The sequence below is a fragment of the Bos indicus x Bos taurus genome, chromosome X, assembly GCF_003369695.1.
Source record: "Bos indicus x Bos taurus breed Angus x Brahman F1 hybrid chromosome X, Bos_hybrid_MaternalHap_v2.0, whole genome shotgun sequence".
Taxonomy (NCBI): Eukaryota; Metazoa; Chordata; class Mammalia; order Artiodactyla; family Bovidae; genus Bos; species Bos indicus x Bos taurus.
The window spans coordinates 12,590,100-12,609,563 of NC_040105.1; the positions used below are offsets into that span (position 1 = coordinate 12,590,100).

The window sequence follows — 19,464 nt, forward strand, 5'->3', positions numbered from 1 at the left end:
GGCTTCAGGTTCATCCACTTCAGTTCAACTGATTCACATTTGTTCCTTATTCTGGCTGAGTAATATTCCTTTGTATATATGTACTGCAACTTCTTTAGCCATTCATCTGTTGATGGACATCTAGGTTGCTTCCATGTCCTAGCTTTTGTAAATAGTGCTGCAGTGAACATTGGGATGTGTGTGTCTTTTTGAATTGTAGTTTTCTCAGGGTATATGCTCAGTATTGGGGTTGCTGGGTCATATGGTACTTTTATTCCTAGTTTGTTTATTTTAAAGGAATCTCCATATTGGTCTCCATAGTAGCTTCATCAGTTTACATTCCCACCAACAGTGTAGGAGGATTCCTTTTGCTCCACACCCTCTCCAACATTTGTTGTAGAATTTGTTGTTGTTGTAGGCTTTTTGATGTTAGCCATTCTGACCAGCGTGAGGTAATACCTCATTATAGTTTTGATTTGCATTTCTTTAATATTTGATGATCTTGAACATCTTTTAATGTGTTTACTGATCATGTGTCTGCCTTCTTTGGAGAAATGTCTAGGTCTTCTGCCCTTTTTTTGATTGGGTCTTTTTTTTTTTTAATAATGAGCTGCACAAGCAGCTTTTATATCTTGGAGATTAACAGTTGCCTCATTTGCAATTATTTTCTCCCCTTCTGAGAGTTGTCTTTTCATTTTTTTTATAGTTTCCTTTGCTGTGTAAAAGCTTTTTGGTTTAATTACATCCCATTTGTTGATTTTGTTTTCCTATCCATTACTCTAGAAGGTGGGTCAAAGAGGATCTTGCTGTGATTTATGTCAAGAGTGTTCTGCCTATGTTTTCCTCTTAAAGAGTTTTATAGCTTCTGGCCTTACATTTAAGTCTTTAATCCATTTTGAGTTTGTTTTTTGTATAGTGTTATGAGGTGTTCTAATTCCATTCTTTTACATGTGGCTGTCCAGTTTTTCCATCACCATTTATTGAAGAGGCTGTTTTTTCTCCATTGTATATTCTTGCCTCCTTTGTCAAAGATAAACCCATGCACCTATGGACACTTTATATCTGTGATTTCTGCTTATTCCATTTGTCTCTATTTCTGTTTTTGTGCCAGTACCATACTGTCTTAATGACTGTAGCTTTGTAGAATAGTCTGAAGTCAGAAAGGATTATTTTTCCAGCTCTGTTTTTCTTTCTCAAGATTGCTTTGGCTATTAGGGGTCTTTTGTGTTTCCATACGAACTGTAAAATTTTTTCTTCTAGTTCTGTAAAAAATGCCATTGGTAATTTGATAGGGATTGCACTGAATCTTGATAATTTGGTAATTTGCATTGGTAATTTGATAATGGATTGTTTTGAGTAGTATAGTCATTTTCACAATATAGATTCTTCCAAGAACATGGTGTATCTCCCCATCTGTGTCACCTTTGATTTCTTTCATCGGTGTTTTAGTTTTCTGCATATACATCTTTTGTCTCTTTAGGTAGGTTTATACCTAGGTATCAGAGAAGGCAATGGCACCCCACTCCAGTACTCTTCCCTGGAAAATCCCATGGACAGAGGAGCCTGGTGAGCTGCAGTCCATGGGGTCGCTAGGAGTCAGACACAACTGAGTGACTTCACTTTCACTTTTCACTTTCATGCATTGGAGAAGGAAATCGCAACCCACTCCAGTGTTCTTGCCTTGCTGGCATATTGAGTGCAGCACTTTAACAGCATCATCTTTCAGGATTTGAAATAGCTCAACTGGAATTCCATCACCTTCACTAGCTTTGTTTGTAGTGATGCTTTCTAAGGCCCACTTGACTTCGCATTCCAGGATGTCTGGCTCTAGGTGAGTGATCACACCACCGTGGTTATCTGTGTCGTGAAGATCTTTTTTGTACAGTTCTTCTGTGAATTCTTGCCACCTCTTCTTAATATCTTCTGCTTCTGTTAAGTCCATACCATTTCTGTCCTTTATAGTGCCCATCTTTGCATGAAATGTTTCCTTGGTATCTTTAATTTTCTTGAAGAGATCTCTAGTCTTTCCCATTCTGTTGTTTTCCTCTATTTCTTTGCATTGATCACTGAGGAAGGCTTTCTTATCTCTCCTTGCTATTCTTTGGAACTCTGCATTCATATGCTTATATCTTCCCTTTTCTCCTTTGCTTTTCACTTCTCTTCTTTTCACAGCTATTTGTAAGGCCTCCTCAGACAGCCATTTTGCCTTTTTGAGTTTCTTTTTCTTGGGGATGGTCTTGCTCCCTGCCTCCTGTACAATGTCACAAACCTCCGTCCATAGTTCATCAGGCACTGTATCTATCAGATCTAGTCCCTTAAATCTATTTCTCACTTCCACTGTATAATCATAAGGGAAAGACCATAGCTTTGACTAGACAGACCTTTGTCAGCAAAGTAATGTCTCTGGTTTTTAATATGCTGTCTAGGTTTGTCATAGCTTTTCTTCCAAGGATCAAGTGTCTTAATTTCATGGTTGCAGTAACCATCTGCAGTGATTTTGGAGCCCAAGAAAATAAAGTCTGTCACTGTTTCCATTGTTTCCCAATCTATTTGCCATGAAGTGATTGGATTGGATGCCATGATCTTAATTTTTTAAATGTTAAGTTTTAAGTCAGCTTTTTCACTCTCCTCTTTTACCTTTATCAAGAGGCTCTTTATTCCTCTTCACTTTCTGCCGTAAGAGTGCTGGATCATATGGTAGTTTTATTCCTAGTTTTTCAATGAATCTACATACTGTTTTCATGGGTATTTTGTCAAAACCTTCTTTGCATGTATTGAGATCATCATATGATTTTTATTCTTAATTTATCAGTGTGGTATATCACACTGATTTGCAAATATTGAAAAATCCTTATGTCCTTAAGGATAAATGCTACTTGATCTTGGTGTATGATCCTTCTAATGTACTGTTGAATATTGTCTGCTAGTATTTTGTTGAGCATTTTTACATCAGTGTTTATCAGTGATACTGGCCTGTGATTGTTTGGGGGGTGTGTGATATGTGTCTGGTTTTGGTATCAGGATGATGTTGTCCTCGTAGAATGAGTTTAGGAGTGTTTTTTCCTCAGTGGATTTTTTGAAGATTTTCAGGATTTGCCTGTGGAGCCATCGGATCCTAGAGTTTTGTTTGTTATGAATTTTTCTAACATAGTTTCAATTTTAGTACTTGTGATTGGTTGGTTCATTTTTTCTGTTTCTTACTGGTTCATTTTTGGGAGATTGTAACTTTCTAAGAATTTGTTTCTTCTACATTGTTCATTTTATTGGTGTATAGTTTATAATTGTCTCCTGTGATCCTTTGTATTTCTGTGGTATTTATTATAATTTCTCTTTTTTATTTGTAATTTTATTGACTGGAACCCTCCACCTTTTTTTCTTATTTATTTTTGGCAGCAGTAGGTATTTGTTGCTGTTAAGGCTTTCTCTAGTTACTGTGAGCAGGGACTACTCTGTAGTTGTGGTGTGCCAGCTTCTTATTGTGGTGGCTTCTCTTATGTGTGGAGTATGGGCTCTAGAGCATTCAGGCATCGATAGTTGTGGTACATGGGCTCAGTTGCCCTGCAGCTTGTTGTATCTTCCTGGCCCAGGGATCAAAGCTGTATCCCCTGCATTATCAGGCAGATTGTTAAAGATTGGACCATCAGGGAAGTCCTCACCTTATTTTATTTTATTTTATTTTATTTTTACTGATGCTGCTGCTGCTAAGTCGTTTCAGTTGTGTCTGACTCTGTGAGACCCCATAGATGGCAGCCCACCAGGCTCCGCCGTCCCTGGGATTCTCCAGGCAAGAACACTGGAGTGGGTTGCCATTTCCTTCTCCAGTGCATAAAAGTGAAAAGTGAAAGTGAAGTTGCTCAGTTGTGTCCGACTCTTCGTGACCCCATGGACTGCAGCCTACCAGACTCCTCCATCCATGGATTTTCCAGGCAAGAGTACTGGAGTTGGGTACCATTGCCTTCTCCTTTTTACTGATGAGTGTTGCTACAAGATTTATCAGTTTTGTTTATCATCTAAAGGAACCAGCTTTTAGTTTCATTGATTGTTTCTATTGTTTGCTTCATCTCTATTTCATTTATTTCTGCTCTGATATTTATGATTTGTTTCCTTCTATTCACTTTGAGGTTTGCTTGTTCTTCTTTCTCTATTTGCTTTAGGTGGTGGTGTTCAGTTCTTAAGTCATGTCCGACTCTTTGCAACCTCATGGACTGCAGCACGCCAGGCTTCCATGTCCTTCAGTATCTCCCAGAGTTTGCTCAAACTCATGTCCATTGACTCAGTGATGCCATCAAACCATCTCATCTTCTGTCTCCTCCTGCCCTCAATCTTTGCCAGCATCAGGGCCTTTTCCAGTGAGTCAGCTCTTCACGTCAGGTTGCCAGAGTTTTGGAGCTTCAGCATCAGTCCTTCCAGTGAATATTCAGGGTTGATTTCCTTTAGGATTGACTAGTTTGATCTTGCAGGCCAAGGGACTCTCAAGAGTCTTCTCCAACACCACAGTTCGAAAGCATCAATTCTTTGGTGCTCAGCCTTCTTTATGGTACAACTCTCATATCTGTACTTGACCACTGGAAAAACCATACCTTTGTTGGCAAAGTGATGTCTCTGCTTTTTAATACACTCTCTAGGATTGTCATAGCTTTTCTTCAAAAGAGCATGTGCCTTTTAATTTCATGGCAGGAGTCACCATCTGCAGTGATTTTGGAGCCCATGAAAATAAAGTCTGTCACTGTTTCCATTTTTTCCCCATCTATTTCCCATGAGATGATGGGACCAGATGCCATGACCTTAGTTTTTTGAATGTTGAGTTTTAAGCCAGCTTTTTCACTTTCCTCTTTCACCTTTATCAAGAGGTTCTTTAGTTACTTTTTAGTTTCTGCCATTAGGGTGGTATCACCTACATATCTGAGGTTGTTGATATTTTCCCTGGAAGTCTTGATTTCAGCTTGTGATTCATCCAGCCTGGCATTTCACATTATGTAATCTTCATATATTAAGCAGGGTGACAATATACAGCCTTGACGTACCCGTTTCCCACTTTGGAACCAGTCCATTGTTCCATGTCCAGTTCTAAATGGTGCTTCTTGACCTTCATACAGCTTTCTCAGGAGACAGGTAAGGTGGTTCAGACTCCCATCTTTTAAAGAATTTTCCACAGTTTGTTGTGACTTGCACAGTCAAAGGCTTGGGCATGGTCAATGAAGCAGATGTTTTTCTGGAATTCTCTTGGTTTTTCTAGCATGTGAGATGAGCACAGTTGTGCAGTAGTTTGAACATCATTTGGCATTGCCCTTCTTTGGGACTGGAATAAAAATGGACCTTTTCCAGTCCTGTGGCCACTGCTGAGTTTTCCATATTTGCCGGCATATTGAGTGCAACACTTTAACAGTGTTATCTTTTAGGATTTGAAAGCTCAGATGGAATTCCATCACCTCCACCAGCTTTGTTCATAGTAATGCTTCTTAAGGCCCACACTTACTTGATTTCACACTCCAGGATGTCTGGCTCTATGTTGTTGACCACACTGTCATGGTTATCTGAGTCATTAAGACCTTTTTTGTACAGTTCTTCTGTGTCACCTCTTATAAATCTCCCCTGCTTCTGTTAGGTCCTTGCCATTTGTATACTTTATTATGCCCATCTTTGTATGGAATGTTCCCTTGGTATCTCTAATTTTCTTGAAGAAATCTCTAGTCTTTCACATTCAGTTGTTTTCCTCTATTTCTTTGCATTGTTCTCATAAGAAGGCTTTCTTATTGCTCTTTGCTTTTCTTTGGAACTCCACATTCATTTGGGTGTATCTTTCCTTTCCTGCTCTGCCTTTTGCTTCTCTTCTTTTTTCAGCTATTTGTAAGGCCTCCTTCGACAACCATTTTGCCTTGTTGCATTTCTTTTTCTTGGGGATGGTTTTGGTCACCAACTCCTGTACCATAATGTTATGAATCTCCATCCATAGTTCTTCAAGAACTCTATCAGATCTAATCCCTTGAATCTGTTTGTCATTTCCACTGTATAATCATAAGGGATTTGATTTAGGCCATACCTGAATGGCCTAGTGGTTTTCCCTAGTTTCTTCAATTTAAGCCTGAAATTTTTAGTAAGGAGTTCATGATCTGAGCCACAGTCACCTCCCAGTCTTGTTTTTGCTGACTGTATAGAGCTTCTCCATCTTTGGCTGCAAAGAATCTAATCAGTCTGATTTTTGTATTGACCATCTGGTGATGTCCGTGTGTAGAGTCATCTCCTGTGTTGTTGGAAGAGGGTATTTCCTATGACTAGTGCATTCTCTTGGCAAAACTCTGTTAGCCTTTGCCCTGCTTCATTTTGTATTCCAAGGCCAAACGTGCCTGTTACTCCAGGTATCGCTTGACTTTCTACTTTTGCATTTCAATTCCCTATGATGAAAAGGACATCTTTTTTGGTGTTAGTTCTAGAAGGTATTATAGGTCACCATAGAACCGTTCAGCTTCTTCCATATTAGGGGTTGGGGCTTAGACTTGGATTACTGTGATGTTGAATGGTTTCCCTTGGAAATGAACCAAGATCATTCTGTCAGTGTTGAGATTGTGCCCAAGTACTGCATTTCAGAGTCTATTGTTGACTATGAGGGCTACACCAATTTCTAAGGGATTCTTGGCCACAGTAGTGGATATAATGGTCATCTGAATTAAATTCACCCATTCCAGTCCATTTTAGTTCACTGATTCCTAAAATGTTGATGTTCACTTTTGCCATCTCCTGTTTGACCACTTCCAATTTACCTTGATTCATGGACATAACATTCCAGGTTCCTATGCAGTATTGTTCTTTATAGCATCAGACTTTACTTCCATCACCAGTCACACCCACAATTGGGAATTGTTTTCGCTTTCATGGCATCTCTTCATTATTTCTGGAGTTATTTCTCCACTCTTCTGCAGTAGCATATTGGGCACCTACCAACCTGGGGAGTTCATCTTTCTGTGTCATATCTTTTTGCTTTTTCATACTGTTCGTGGGGTTCTCAAGGCAAGAATACTAAAGTGGTTTCCCATTCCTTCTCCAGTGGACCATGTTTTGTCAGAACTCAGTTTAGGTTTTTTATTGGAGATTTTTCTTGTTTCCCAAAGTAAGATTGTATTGCTGTACACTTCCTTCTTAGAATTGCTTTTGCTGTTTCCCGTAGGTTTTGGATCTTTATGTTTTCATTGTCATTTGTCACTAGGTATTTTTTAATTTACTCTTTGATTTCTTCAGTGACTCACTGGGTGTTTCTTAGCATATTGTTTAGCTTTTACAAGTTTGTGTTTCTTACTTTTTTTCCTTTTAGTTGATTTCTATCTCATAGCATTGTGGTCAGAAAAGATAGTTGATGTGATTTCAGTTTTCGTAAATGTACCAAGCCTGACTTTGTGGCCTTACTTGTAATCAATCCTAGAAAATGTTCCATGTACACTTGAGAAGAAAGTGTATTCTGCTGCTTTCAGATGGAATGCTCTATAAATATTAAGTTGATCTATTTTAATGTGTCATGTAAGGTCTGTTTTTCCTGATTGACTTTTGGTCTGGATATTTCCATTGATGAAAGTGGGGTGTTAATGTCCCACACTAATAGTTTGTTACTGTAGATTTTTCATTTTATGGCTCTTAGTACCAGTTTTATATATTGAGCTGTTCCTATATTGGGTACAAGTATATTTACAGTTGTTTTATCTTCTTGGATTGATCCCCTGATCATTGTATAGTGTCCTTCTTTCTCTCTTAAAACACTCTGTATTTTAAGATCTATTTTGTTTGATATGAGTATGACATTGCAGCTTTCTTTTGATTTCTGTTTACATGGAATACCCTTTCAGTCCCCTGACTTTCAGTCTGTGTCCCTAGATTTGAAGTGGGTATTTTGTAGACAGCTTATGTTTGCATCCATTCAACCAGTCTGTCTTTTGAATAGCGCATTAAATCAATTTACATTTAAGGTAATTATTGATATGTTTTTGTTTTACTGTCTTTTCTTTTTTGGCCTTGCTGCATGGCTTACAGATCTTAGTTCCCTGACCAGGGATAGAATCCAGGCCGTGGCAGTAAAAGCACCAAATCCTACCCACTCTACTGCCAGGAAACTCCCTTGTCATTGCCAGTTTATTAATTTTTAAATTTGATTTTGTAGGTCTTTTTCCTTGCGTCCTCTTTTTCTCTCTCATGATTTGATGCCTAACTTTAGTGTTGTGTTTAATTTCATTTTTCCTTTTGTTTGTATGTATTTATTGTTGATTTTCAGTTTGCAGTTACTGTGTTTTGATATAGTAGTCTATAAATGAGATTGTTTTCAAATGCCTTTCTAATATCTTGAGTTTGTACACATCTCTTCTCATGATTGCTGGTTTTCATATCCTATTTCTATGTGGATGATGTCTTACTTTTACTATATGCATTCTTTACTAGTGAGCTTTTCCATTCATTGTTTTTTTGTTTCTAGTTATGGCCTTTTTTTTTTTTTTTTGCCTTCCACCTAGAAAAATTTGTTTAGCATTTGTTGCATAGTTTGTATGGTGTTGTATTCTCTTAACTTTTGCACGACAGCTTTTGATTCCTCCATGAACTATGAATTAGAGCCTTGCTGGGAAGGTATCTTGGTTATGGGTTCTTTCCTCTCATCGCTGTAAATATATCGTGCCATTCCTTTCTGGTCTGCAGAGTTTCTGCTGTAAAATCAGCTGATAATCTTTCAGGAATTCCCTTGTACGTTATTTTTTGCTTTTAATATTTTCTCTTTAATTTTTGTCAGTTTGATTAACATGTGTCTTGGCATGTTCCTCCTTGTATTTATCCTGCCTGGGACTCTCTGCACTTCTGGACCTGGGTAACTATTTCCTTTCCCATGTTATGGATGTTTTCAGCTATTATCTCTTCAAACATTTCCCCAGGTCCTTTATCGCTTCTCCTGACACCCCTTTAATGTGAATGTTGGTGCTTTAAATGTAATCTCAGAGGTGTCTTAGATTGTCCTCATTTCTTTTTTCTCTATTCTGTGGCAGTGATTTCCACCATTCTGTCTTCCCACTTACTCATCTGTTCTCTCATTTTTTTCTGCTATTGGTTTAATCTAGTGTGTTTTTTATTTCACTCATTGTAGTTTGTCTCTATTTGTTCTTTAGATATTTTAGGTGTTTATTAAACATTTTTTCTTTCTTCTCAGTCTTTGCCTCCATTCTTTTTCCAAGATCTTGGATCATCTTTACTGTCCGTACTCTGCATTCTTTTTTAGGTAGATTGCCTGTCTCCACTAAACATAGTTGTTGTTCTGAGATTTTATCTTGTTCCTTCATCTGGGACTTATTCCTCTGCTGGTCTCATTTTGTCTTACTTCCTGTGATTGCAATTTCCATTCTGCAGGCTGCAGGGTTGTAGTTCGTTTTTGCTTCTGCCCTCTGTTCCCTTGTGGATGAGGCCAGTCTAAGGCTTGTGTAGGGAATTCCCTGGTGGTCCAGTGGTTAGGAGTCCACACTTTTACTGTTGAGTGCACGTGTTCAGTTCCTGGTTAGGAAACAGATTCCACAAGCCATACAGCATGGTTAAAAAAGAAAAATTATTTAACAGGCTTGTGCAGGCTTCCTGTTAGGAGGGACTGGTTCCTGCCAACTTGCGGGCAGAGCTGAGTATTGTGTCTCTTTTACTGAATCCAAGTTTGCTCTGGTTGCTATGACAGGCCAATTAACCGAGAGATGAGGTGTTGAGGCAAGGAATATGAGTTTCTTTGGAAAGCTGGCAGACTGAGATGACAGACTAGTGTCTCCAAAAAGCCATCATATCAGGGTCTGGATGCCAGGTTCTTTTTATAGAACAGGGATGGGAGAAGGCGAGGAAGTCAAGTAAAAGTTCCATTAATCTTGCAAATATCTCCTGGAATAGACAGCCTCGTGGAGAGGATCCATTAATTCCTTCCTGTAGCCATCCACAGGGCCTGGAACAAAGGCATTTTGGTTTAACACTCAGGCAGTGGGGCAGGGTTCCCCAAGGCAGGCCACTGTGTATGGACAGTATCCTTTTAGTGAACAAAAGCAATGGGAAGCAAAGGTTAAAGTAGAAGAAACAGAGCCAACGTGGAGTCAGTTCTTCCCAGTAACAGTTGCGCACTGTCAATGTCCATTCCACATCTTGTAGAAAAGGGGGCCATGACCATTCTAATCGCTTCCTGTTGCGTCTTGTCAGATGGATGTCTCTGGGAATGTCTGCCATCAGTGCCAGTGTTCCAAATGTTGCTTCTTTTGTTCCTCTATGGGAAGTGTCTACTTTACACCTGTACACTTAAAAAATACTCACAACCTAAAAGTTAAGAGTTATGTTCTCTTCAGTGGGAATTTTGAGGACTTAAGGCCTGATAGGCAGCCACTCAGGTAAAGAATTTAGCAACTTTTCTGTGTATGTGAAGATGCAAGAGTCAGGGCTCATTGAAACCATTTCCTTGACATGTACCTCAGGTATCTGGGGCCTAGAATCCTGTATTCTCATATCCCGAGTTTCCTCAGGACTCAACCATAGCAAGTGGCTGAAGTCTAATGGCTGCTAGATAGGAGATATTCTCCTTCCTGAGTGTCCTAGGGCTCACCAGCTCGTGTTGGGCAGGGGGCTGCAATCGCTGATGGCTGATATGGCAGGAAATATTCCATTTCTCAGATCCTCCCCTCTTGGTCAGGAATTTAACCAATATTTAGGAGACATTTTATGATGAAATTTTGTCCCATGACACTGGGTGGCCCCTCCCAGATCAGGCAAAAATACTTAATTTGTGACCCCTTGGACTGCAGCACACCAGGCTTCCCTGTCCATCACCAACTCCCAGAGCTTGCTCAAACTCAACATCTATCAAGTCGGTAGACCCCCATCAATAATTAATGATTCTCTAGATCTGTCTAATTATGATCCAGGAGACATTTTCACTTATTGCCTCTTCCCATACCTAGAATCACACTATTACAATTATGTTATCAATGTGATATATTTCCTTTGGAGTGTGTTTCTTTGGAGGCCTGTTTGCACACTTGGTACTGTGATAGACAACTCATCTTATAAATGAGACAGGATATAAATAATGCAGGGAGCAACATTTACAAAGACCTAATGCAGCAGGGAGACACAAAGCACAAACATTTTGGAGACAAGAAACAAAACAATGATTCATGTAACTAATTGTAATCCAGTTGCAATAATCAGGCAACGGTTAAAAGTAAAAAAAAGATCAGACATGGAGTCACTTCTTTCCTGTAAGACCTCTAGTGAGCAAGATCATGTGAAGGGGTGTGTTTAGTGGGCACCTGTGGGCTCAGGAAGACTTCATGCAGACTGTCTGCTGATGGGCAGGACTGTGTTGCCACCCCATTAGTTGTCTGGTTTGAGGCATCCCAGCATTGGAACCTATAGGCTGTTGGGAGGGACCAGGTTTTAGTGAGGAAATGGTGGCCTGCAGGAGCGCTCACACCCATGCATACTCTCCAGAACTACCACCACCAGTGTCTTTGTCCCCACAGTGAGCCATAACACCCCTTGTCTCAGCAGAAGATCCTCCAGTATTAGCAGGTAGGTCTAGCCCAGGCTCCTCGAGGTCACCGCTTTTCCCCTGGGTCCTGGTGGTCACAGGATTTTGTGTGTCCCTACTGAGAGTGGAGTTTCTGTTTGCCCCAGTATTGTGGAATCCTTGCAGTCAAATCCCATTGGCCTTCATAGCCAGATGCTCTGGCGGCTCCTACTCCCAATGCCAGACCCCCAGGCCGGGGAGCCTGGTGTAGGCCTCCAAACTTTCACTCCTGTGAGAGAACCTCTGTGATACAGTTATTTTCATTTGTGGGTCACCCACCTGGCAGGTATGGGAATTGATTTTTACCATGCTTGTGCTCATCCTACTGTCTCCTTATGACTTCTTGTTTGTCTTTGGATATAGAGTATCTTTTTTGGTCGGTTCCAGTGTTTTATTCTCAGTGGTTATTCAGCAATTAGTTGTGATTTTGGTGTTTTCATGAGAAGAGATGAGCTCACATCCTTCTACTCTGCCATCTTGTCTCAGCCCTCAATCAGAAATGTTTCATTTTTTGTAAATATTTTTATGCCTTCTAGGTTTCATGTTATACTTAAAAAGGCCTTTCCTTACTTAGGTTTTGTGTTTCTTCGTTTTGTTGTTTTTAATCCCCCTATTCCTGAAACTTCCATGGTTTTTAAAAACTACACACATTTAAAGCTCTTACCCGTCTGAAATTCTTTTTCGTATAAAGAATGAGCTGAAGATCCAACTTGGTTCTTTTACAGATGGCTGGCCAGTTGTCCCACACCACTTACTGCATTTTCCCATGCTGTTTTAAAATGCTTGCTTTGTTTTAAATTTCACTATCTAATTAACTCTGTTTCCTTGGCCAGAGGAATGGATTTTAACTTTACTAAGATAATTATTTCTCCACCCACCTCTCAGCAAGCTGATACAAAATTCTTTTTCCTCAGGATCCTTTCAAGTATAGCTACCCACCACTTGTAGATGATGATTTCCAAACACCATTGTGTGAAAATGGGCCTATTGCCAGTGAGGATGAAGCTTCAAGTAAAGAAGATATAGAAAGTGATGGCAAAGATACCTTGGAAACAATTTCTAATGAAGAACAAACAACTCTTCCTAAAAAGGTAATTTTAACAAAAAAATTTGAGAGAGACAAAAGATGTGATCTCGTCCCACCAGCTGGCTATGTGAATTTAGATAATTCACTAAACCTGCTGCCCTTCTATATCTTGAAATGTAAAAAGAGCAAGGATGGCACTAGCTGACTGTTAGTACCACTACATTATATAAAAGGCTGATTCCATGCTTTGTATAAAAATTGGCAAAACACACCTTGAAAGAATCCTTTTATCCAAAAAATGTTTTATCTAAAATAAAAGTAACTTAAAACGTACCCTTGATCTACCCCCTCTTTGTCACTTTTAAAGAACACTGAGTTGTTATGTTTTTATATCAGGAACTTGATAGAGATATAAATATATTCTATGTAGAAAAGATTTTAAAATACATAAGTGAGGGGAATTCCCTGGTGGTCCAGTGATTAGGATGCAGTGTTCTCACTGCCCAGGGCCCAGGTTTAATCCCTGGTTGGGGAATTAAGATCCCACAAGCCGTGCAGTGTGGCCAAAAAAACTAAAAATAAAAAGACTCTTAAGAGAAAGACCATGTTACATTTTCTAAAGGGGCTTCTTTATATAGTAGGCACTCAAATATAGGTTAATGATCTGATTATTATATCTAAATTATATATTTAATATATAGTAAACCTAGCTTAAATATTATATTTTGGATCGAGTCACTATAATGCTTACTTTGTGACCTAATGAACTACCTGTGTGAAACTCAATTTTTTTATCTTTCTTCATATATATATATAATTTGTCCTTAGGGTAACATAATGGAACCTACTTCCAAAGCAGATGAGAATGAAAAAGTTGATTCCAAAATGAAAACTTTCAAGAAACCACTGAGTGTGTTTAAAGGGCCCTTATTACACATCAGGTAATGGCTGAGGATTTTATTAGGTATGCTTTTGTAACATATCTTGATTATTTTGAGAGAACTGCAAAGTTGAAATTTCTGGACTGTTTTTGAAACTGTGGAAATATAAAATTAAGGGGTATCTGAAGACTCACGTTGGTTTTCAAACATAGTGGATATTTGTAGCTACCTTTTTATTATTTATTCTGTTGAGTTTGTTTAAAAGGCCCTTATCCCACATTAGGTAATCATGAATACTCCCGTATTAACAACAAATCTGAATGACATACATTTTTCTCATTTTATTGGTAGTGTTTGACTTGCGTAAGTTTGAGGTTGCCAGAAATGACACTGAAGTAGCCCTTTATTGATTTAACCTTCCAAAACTAAAGCTGAACCAGAAAAATAGGATTTCTACCAAAGCCAAATTTCAGCACATCTCTATTTTTTCTCTCCAGGGTGTTCAGTCCACAAAATTTAGTATCGTTTCTTTATCATTAGGTAGAGACCTTTCTCACTAATGATGCTTTTGGTTGGTAAATCTATATAGCCTTATTTAACAGTGCTTTATCAACTGTCTTTGGTAACAGCCTACTGTATCATTTTCTATCCCTTTACTTGAAACCTTTCTATATAACTGTTAAAGACTCATGAACAGTAGAGCCAGACATTCTAAAGATCAAATTTGAAATTCTCTAATTGACAAGATTGATTTGTTGACACACATTTTGATTACTGTTATATTTGGATTTATCTTCATCTGCATGAGTGTGTGTGTGGTGGGTGCAGGGAGGGAAACACACGTGCCTGTTCTCCTTTCCATGGTTTTGCTTGGTCGTTTTCCCTGCTTCAGAATTTTTTTCCCCATTTTCCCCTGTGCTAGTTTGCAAACTAGTTTTTTTTTTCCTCTGGAGGCCTGTCACAACCTTATCAAGATATGGCTGGAAGAGCCAGCTAGGGAGAAAGCCAGCTCTGCACTGCCCACCAGAAAATCACAGTGCTTCTCCTCCACAGACCCGGGGACCTAACCAGCCTCTGTCTCCCCAGACCTTTTCATGGTTTTTGTGCTGGGTACTGAGAACAGTTGAAGACAGAAACTTCCTATCTTTTCCGTGGTATATTTCACTTGGGTTTTTAAAGGAAGCCAGCAGTCATGCCACTTTATGTCTTGTCCAAAGCTAGGCACAGCTCTCCAGGGAGAGCTTTTAACAATGTGTGTTCTCTACATGAATAAATATCCGATATGCAGACATTCCTGATATAAAATGAGTCTGTTTATAAAGATGGAGCTCAAAGTCAAGGGCTATCTGGCGAATTCACCTTTTTATTTAAAAATCATAGTCCTTTGTACTGTTTGGAGAGGCACCTCATGCAATTTAAATTTAGCTCATGTAATTAAATTACACAATCTTTGCTTGAGTCTTTTCATTTTTATTTTAGATCGTGGGCATTACAGTGGCTAATAACAGTAAAAATTGCATTTTGAAGCTTACTGATTTTTTGACCAATTTTCCTGTAGTTCCCACAGCAAATCTTATGTTATTCTCCTTCCATGTTACTTAGAAAACAACTATATATAGTCAGGAATTATTTTGTTACTTAAATATCTCTCTGACTTTTTTAAGTTGGTGTATAGATATGTGCCCCATTCTAATGTTTGTAATTAGGTAAAGTTGAAGTGGCAATTTCTTCTCTGGTTCTTATCTGTCACCTGCCAAAGCTGGTTATGGGACTAATTCAGAATCCTCCTAATTCTCCCTTCTGTTCCTGCCTATTTTTCTTTTAGATCTTGGGGGGAACCATAGGACTTTTCAAATAGCATGCATTCATTCAGTCAGTAAGAAAGATTAAAATACAAAATGTATTAGGTAATCGTTTTGTAATCTTCTTTGATGAAATCTCTTTATACAAATGGGCATAACCAGATATTTTTCTTCAAGCTGATGATTAGGTTTGTCATTTCTTCTGAGCAGTACCAATGCCTTATGCTTTTATTACCATGTAGCCCAGCGGAAGAACTGTATTTTGGAAGTACAGACTCAGGAGAGAAGAAAGCTTTGATAGTGTTGACAAATGTAACAAAAAACATAGTGGCATTTAAGGTAAATATCTGAGAGATAATTTATAAGTTGTGTGTGGAAATTGAAAGATTGATCATTTTGAGCTTGCATGTTTTTATGATATTTTTAGGCTTGTTAAACTGCCTTTTAGCTCTGAGCTTATCTAAAATGTTCCCTTGAGGTCTGTATCTGTCTATAATATGTAGTAATCGGGTACTGTCCAAATTAGTCCCAGGGTTTAATGTTTTTTATTTAAAAAAAAAAATCCTTTTTTCAGTATATGAATAATAAGAAAGAATGAAAAATAAAGCTATAAAATCAAAAGTGCATTTCCCCCCAAGTGTGGTATATTCTGGAGTGTAGTTTATATTGGATACTAACCTGATGCTGAGCAGTAAGTATAACAGGACTGAGCCCACTATTGCCCATATGGTAGGTTTTACTTCCTTAAATTATCTACTTTCTGGATGTCCTTTGGTTATCTAAACACTGTTGTAACATGTATTCTAATGTATGTTGTGTTTCTGAATATGAAATATTTATCCTGTTAACCACCTGAATTTAATAATTAACAGTTGGGCTCATTTTTTTAATTTAAGAGGAAGGCTCAGTGACAGTTGGACTGATGAATGTTTCTTCCCAATAAATTGAGGTGCTTTTTACCTGTTGATGGGAAAAGATACATTTTAACCAAGGTGGTTTTATAGACTTTATTAACTGGTTTTTTAAAGTCATTTTAAACCATTTCCCCCCAAAGAGCATGAAAGTTATTGTGACTACTGTCTTTCTAAACAGGTGAGAACAACTGCTCCAGAAAAGTACAGAGTCAAGCCCAGCAACAGCAGTTGTGACCCTGGTGCATCAGTTGATATAGTTGTGTCCCCCCATGGCGGTGAGTTGTCACCTGAGTGGCTGCAACAGCCTCTTTATGGGGGACTTAGGGCTGGGTGATGAGTCAGCAGAGCTCGACTGGAATCTCGAAACTGGACTGTCAGCAAGTCACCTTGGCCAACTGTAAAACGAGATGGTTGAATGAGGAGTCTCATTAAAAAAATTGAACAACTAAACTTGTTGACACTAATGCCAGCTGAAATTGAATTTCAAACCACAAAAGTCCTCATCTGTATAGGAGAGCTGCCTGTTTTACAATAGTTCCACATTATTCTTTTTCCTTAGTGTTGTTTTCTAGAACAATGCCTAAGCCACATGCCCAACCCTTTGTAAAGGTCCCTGTTTATGTATTAACTTGCCCTTTTGGAATGCAGGTTTAACAGTCTCTGCCCAAGACCGTTTTCTGGTAATGGCTGCAGAAATGGAACAGACATCTGGCACGGGTCCAGCAGAATTAACTCAGTTCTGGAAGGAAGTTCCTAGAAACAAAGTGATGGAGCACAGGTATGCTTTTTGACTCATAAGCTCTCAAACTGCAATGGGAAAAAATCCCAAAGAGGGATGTGCCTACCTGGGCTAGGCAGGCATTCCTTCCTTGTTGCACTTGGCAGACACTAGGCTTACACTGTGGGCCCCGACTGCTGAAAGGCTCTAGGGTGCCCAGGTGCATGGGCCCTGGAGTGGCTCTAGGATTGCTAATAGCAGAGACTTGCTGGCAGGCCAGTGCAAGATTCTGGATGTGTCAAAAGTACAAGCACAGGTATTTCTCTTCCAGCAGTAAACCTTTGTTAGGAATGCGCACCTTATGTACCAGAATGTTTGCTGCAGCATTGTTTGTACTAGTGGGAAATGAAAAAGGGCCTAAATGATCATCAGGAAAGTAACAGTGAAATACATTCGAGAACAGCCACACTAAGGAGTACTCTGCTGCTGCTGCTAAGTCGCTTCAGTCGTGTCTGACTCTATGTGACCCCATAGACGGCAGCCCACCAGGCTCCCCCGTCCCTGGGATTCTCCAGGCAAGAACACTGGAGTGGGTTGCCATTGCCTTCTCCGAAGGAATACTCTGCAGTTATTCAAAAGAATGTACTATGTCTATTTGCTCTGATACAGGAAGACGACATCTGATATAGTACTAGGAAAAGAAAAGAACCTACTCACAGAAAAATATGTATGACAGTTATCCTATTTAGGAGGAGAAAACCCTATGACTGTATAGGCATATTACACATGTACATCTGTGCATGCATACAAGCCTTTTACATCTTAAAAAGATGTATAGGTAAGAGAAGGTTGGTTATGGGTCTTTTTTTCCCCTAGTGTGCCCAGTTTTGCCCCCCAAGGGACAGTTGTTGGTCTTAACTGGACAGTGGGGTGCTGTGGGCATCTAACAGGTAGACACCAGGGGCGCTACTCAGTGTACCCCTCTGCACAGGATACACCTCCCCCCCACCGCTGAAGAATGGTGCAGCCCAGAATGTATTGAGGAAGCTCAGTTGAGGATAGTTAAGATGGCTACTCTGATGGCATTTGAGTAGGACATGAAGAAATGAGAGAAAGCCACATAGATAACTGGGACAAGAGCTTTCCAGGTAGAGAGAACCACAAATGAAAAAGCTGTGTTCCTGGCCTGTGTGAGGAACAGTAAAGTCATTGGAGCCTAAATCAAGTAAGGGGGGTAGCAGGGAGCCAAATCATTCTCATAGTGAGAATTGCTGATTCTAAGAGGAGAAACCATTACCTGGTGCTGAGCAGAGCCATGAGGTGAATGACTTACATAAAGGGTTACTCTGGGAGGCTGTGTAGAAAATAGACTGTGGGCAGACAGAATATTAACACTTAAATAGAACCTCCTATATGCTAGTACTGGTATAAAAGTGTGTTACTCATATTTATTCATTAGTCACTAGGACAACTCTGCGTGCATGCTTGGTCACTTCTGTCGTGTCCAACTCTGTGACCCCTATAGACTGTAGCACACCAGGCTCCTCTGTCCATGGGATTCTCCAGGCAAGAATACTGGAGGGGGTTGCCATTTCCTTCTCCAGAGGGTCTTCCTGACCCAGGATCGAACCCGTGTCTCTTAATGTCTCCTACACTGGCAGGTGGGTTCTTAACCACTAGCACCACCTGGGAAAGTTAGGTACAGGTAATTATTTTTCTCACTGTATAGATGAGAAGCTGGGAAGTCTATTAATGGCTGTGGTTGATTTAAATCTACAAAAAAAGAGGTTATATAACACATATGGCTGGAACAGAATGTGAGAGGGCCCATACTAAGAAAGAATGTTGGAGAGGAAGTAGGGCCCAGAGGAGGAGCTTGGTCACCATTGTAAAATCACAGGGAGAACACAGACCTGATGTGAAATGCCTTGGACGAGATTACCATTTTCAGGTCATTCATAGGTAAGAGAGCAAGAAAAATAAGAAAGGGTCTAGAAAGACAAGCTGTATTTCCACTAGGCTAGGTCTAACTTTTCCCCAGTGAAAGAGGATAAAAGTTATAGTTAGACCTAGCCTAGAGGAATATTTAGTGGCCAAACAAAGGAGGACAATACAGGGAGTCAGGAGGGAAACCAGTAAGTGAGCTGCGCCCTCAAAACCCAGGTTAGAGTATGTTTCATGAAGGAGCAAACTGCTACCAGTGTCTGCCAAAGATGACATGTGACTGGTGGCCACTGCTGATGACATCATAGAGGTCATTGATGACCTCACGAGGATCATCAGTTTAGTTGGCAGGAGTCAACTGCCAAAGAAACACAGGTGATGAGTCTCCTGAAGGTTTGGGTCTGCTGAAGGTTTGGCTTATTTAGGCAGGACCAGGGTCATCTTTAGAAGGAAGAATGTGTTATGTTTGGCGTTTTTAGTGGGAGCTGTTTGAGCACTGTTTAAAACCACGGTAAGAACAATTTCAGAAGGAGAAGCTGACTTTACAAGGTAAATCACTGACCATGAAATTCCTGAGAAAGAAGGAACAAAACCTAAAACCCAGGTAGAGGTCAGCCTTAAGTCAAGGGGGAGAAAGGAACATAGATCCTA

The 19,464-nt window shown here is 39.6% G+C and overlaps 1 protein-coding gene across 2 annotated transcripts in view; it reads left to right on the forward strand.

Moving 5' to 3' along the window:
- Positions 1 to 19,464, forward strand: part of MOSPD2 (motile sperm domain containing 2) — an 84,377-nt gene that overhangs the window by 55,147 nt on the left and 9,766 nt on the right. For both annotated transcript variants that reach the window (XM_027533289.1, XM_027533291.1), the window contains exons 9-13: positions 12,442 to 12,618; positions 13,383 to 13,495; positions 15,480 to 15,576; positions 16,330 to 16,426; positions 16,800 to 16,929. In XM_027533289.1, the coding sequence (XP_027389090.1) occupies positions 12,442 to 12,618; positions 13,383 to 13,495; positions 15,480 to 15,576; positions 16,330 to 16,426; positions 16,800 to 16,929 (614 nt within the window). The remainder of the gene's footprint in view (positions 1 to 12,441; positions 12,619 to 13,382; positions 13,496 to 15,479; positions 15,577 to 16,329; positions 16,427 to 16,799; positions 16,930 to 19,464) is intronic.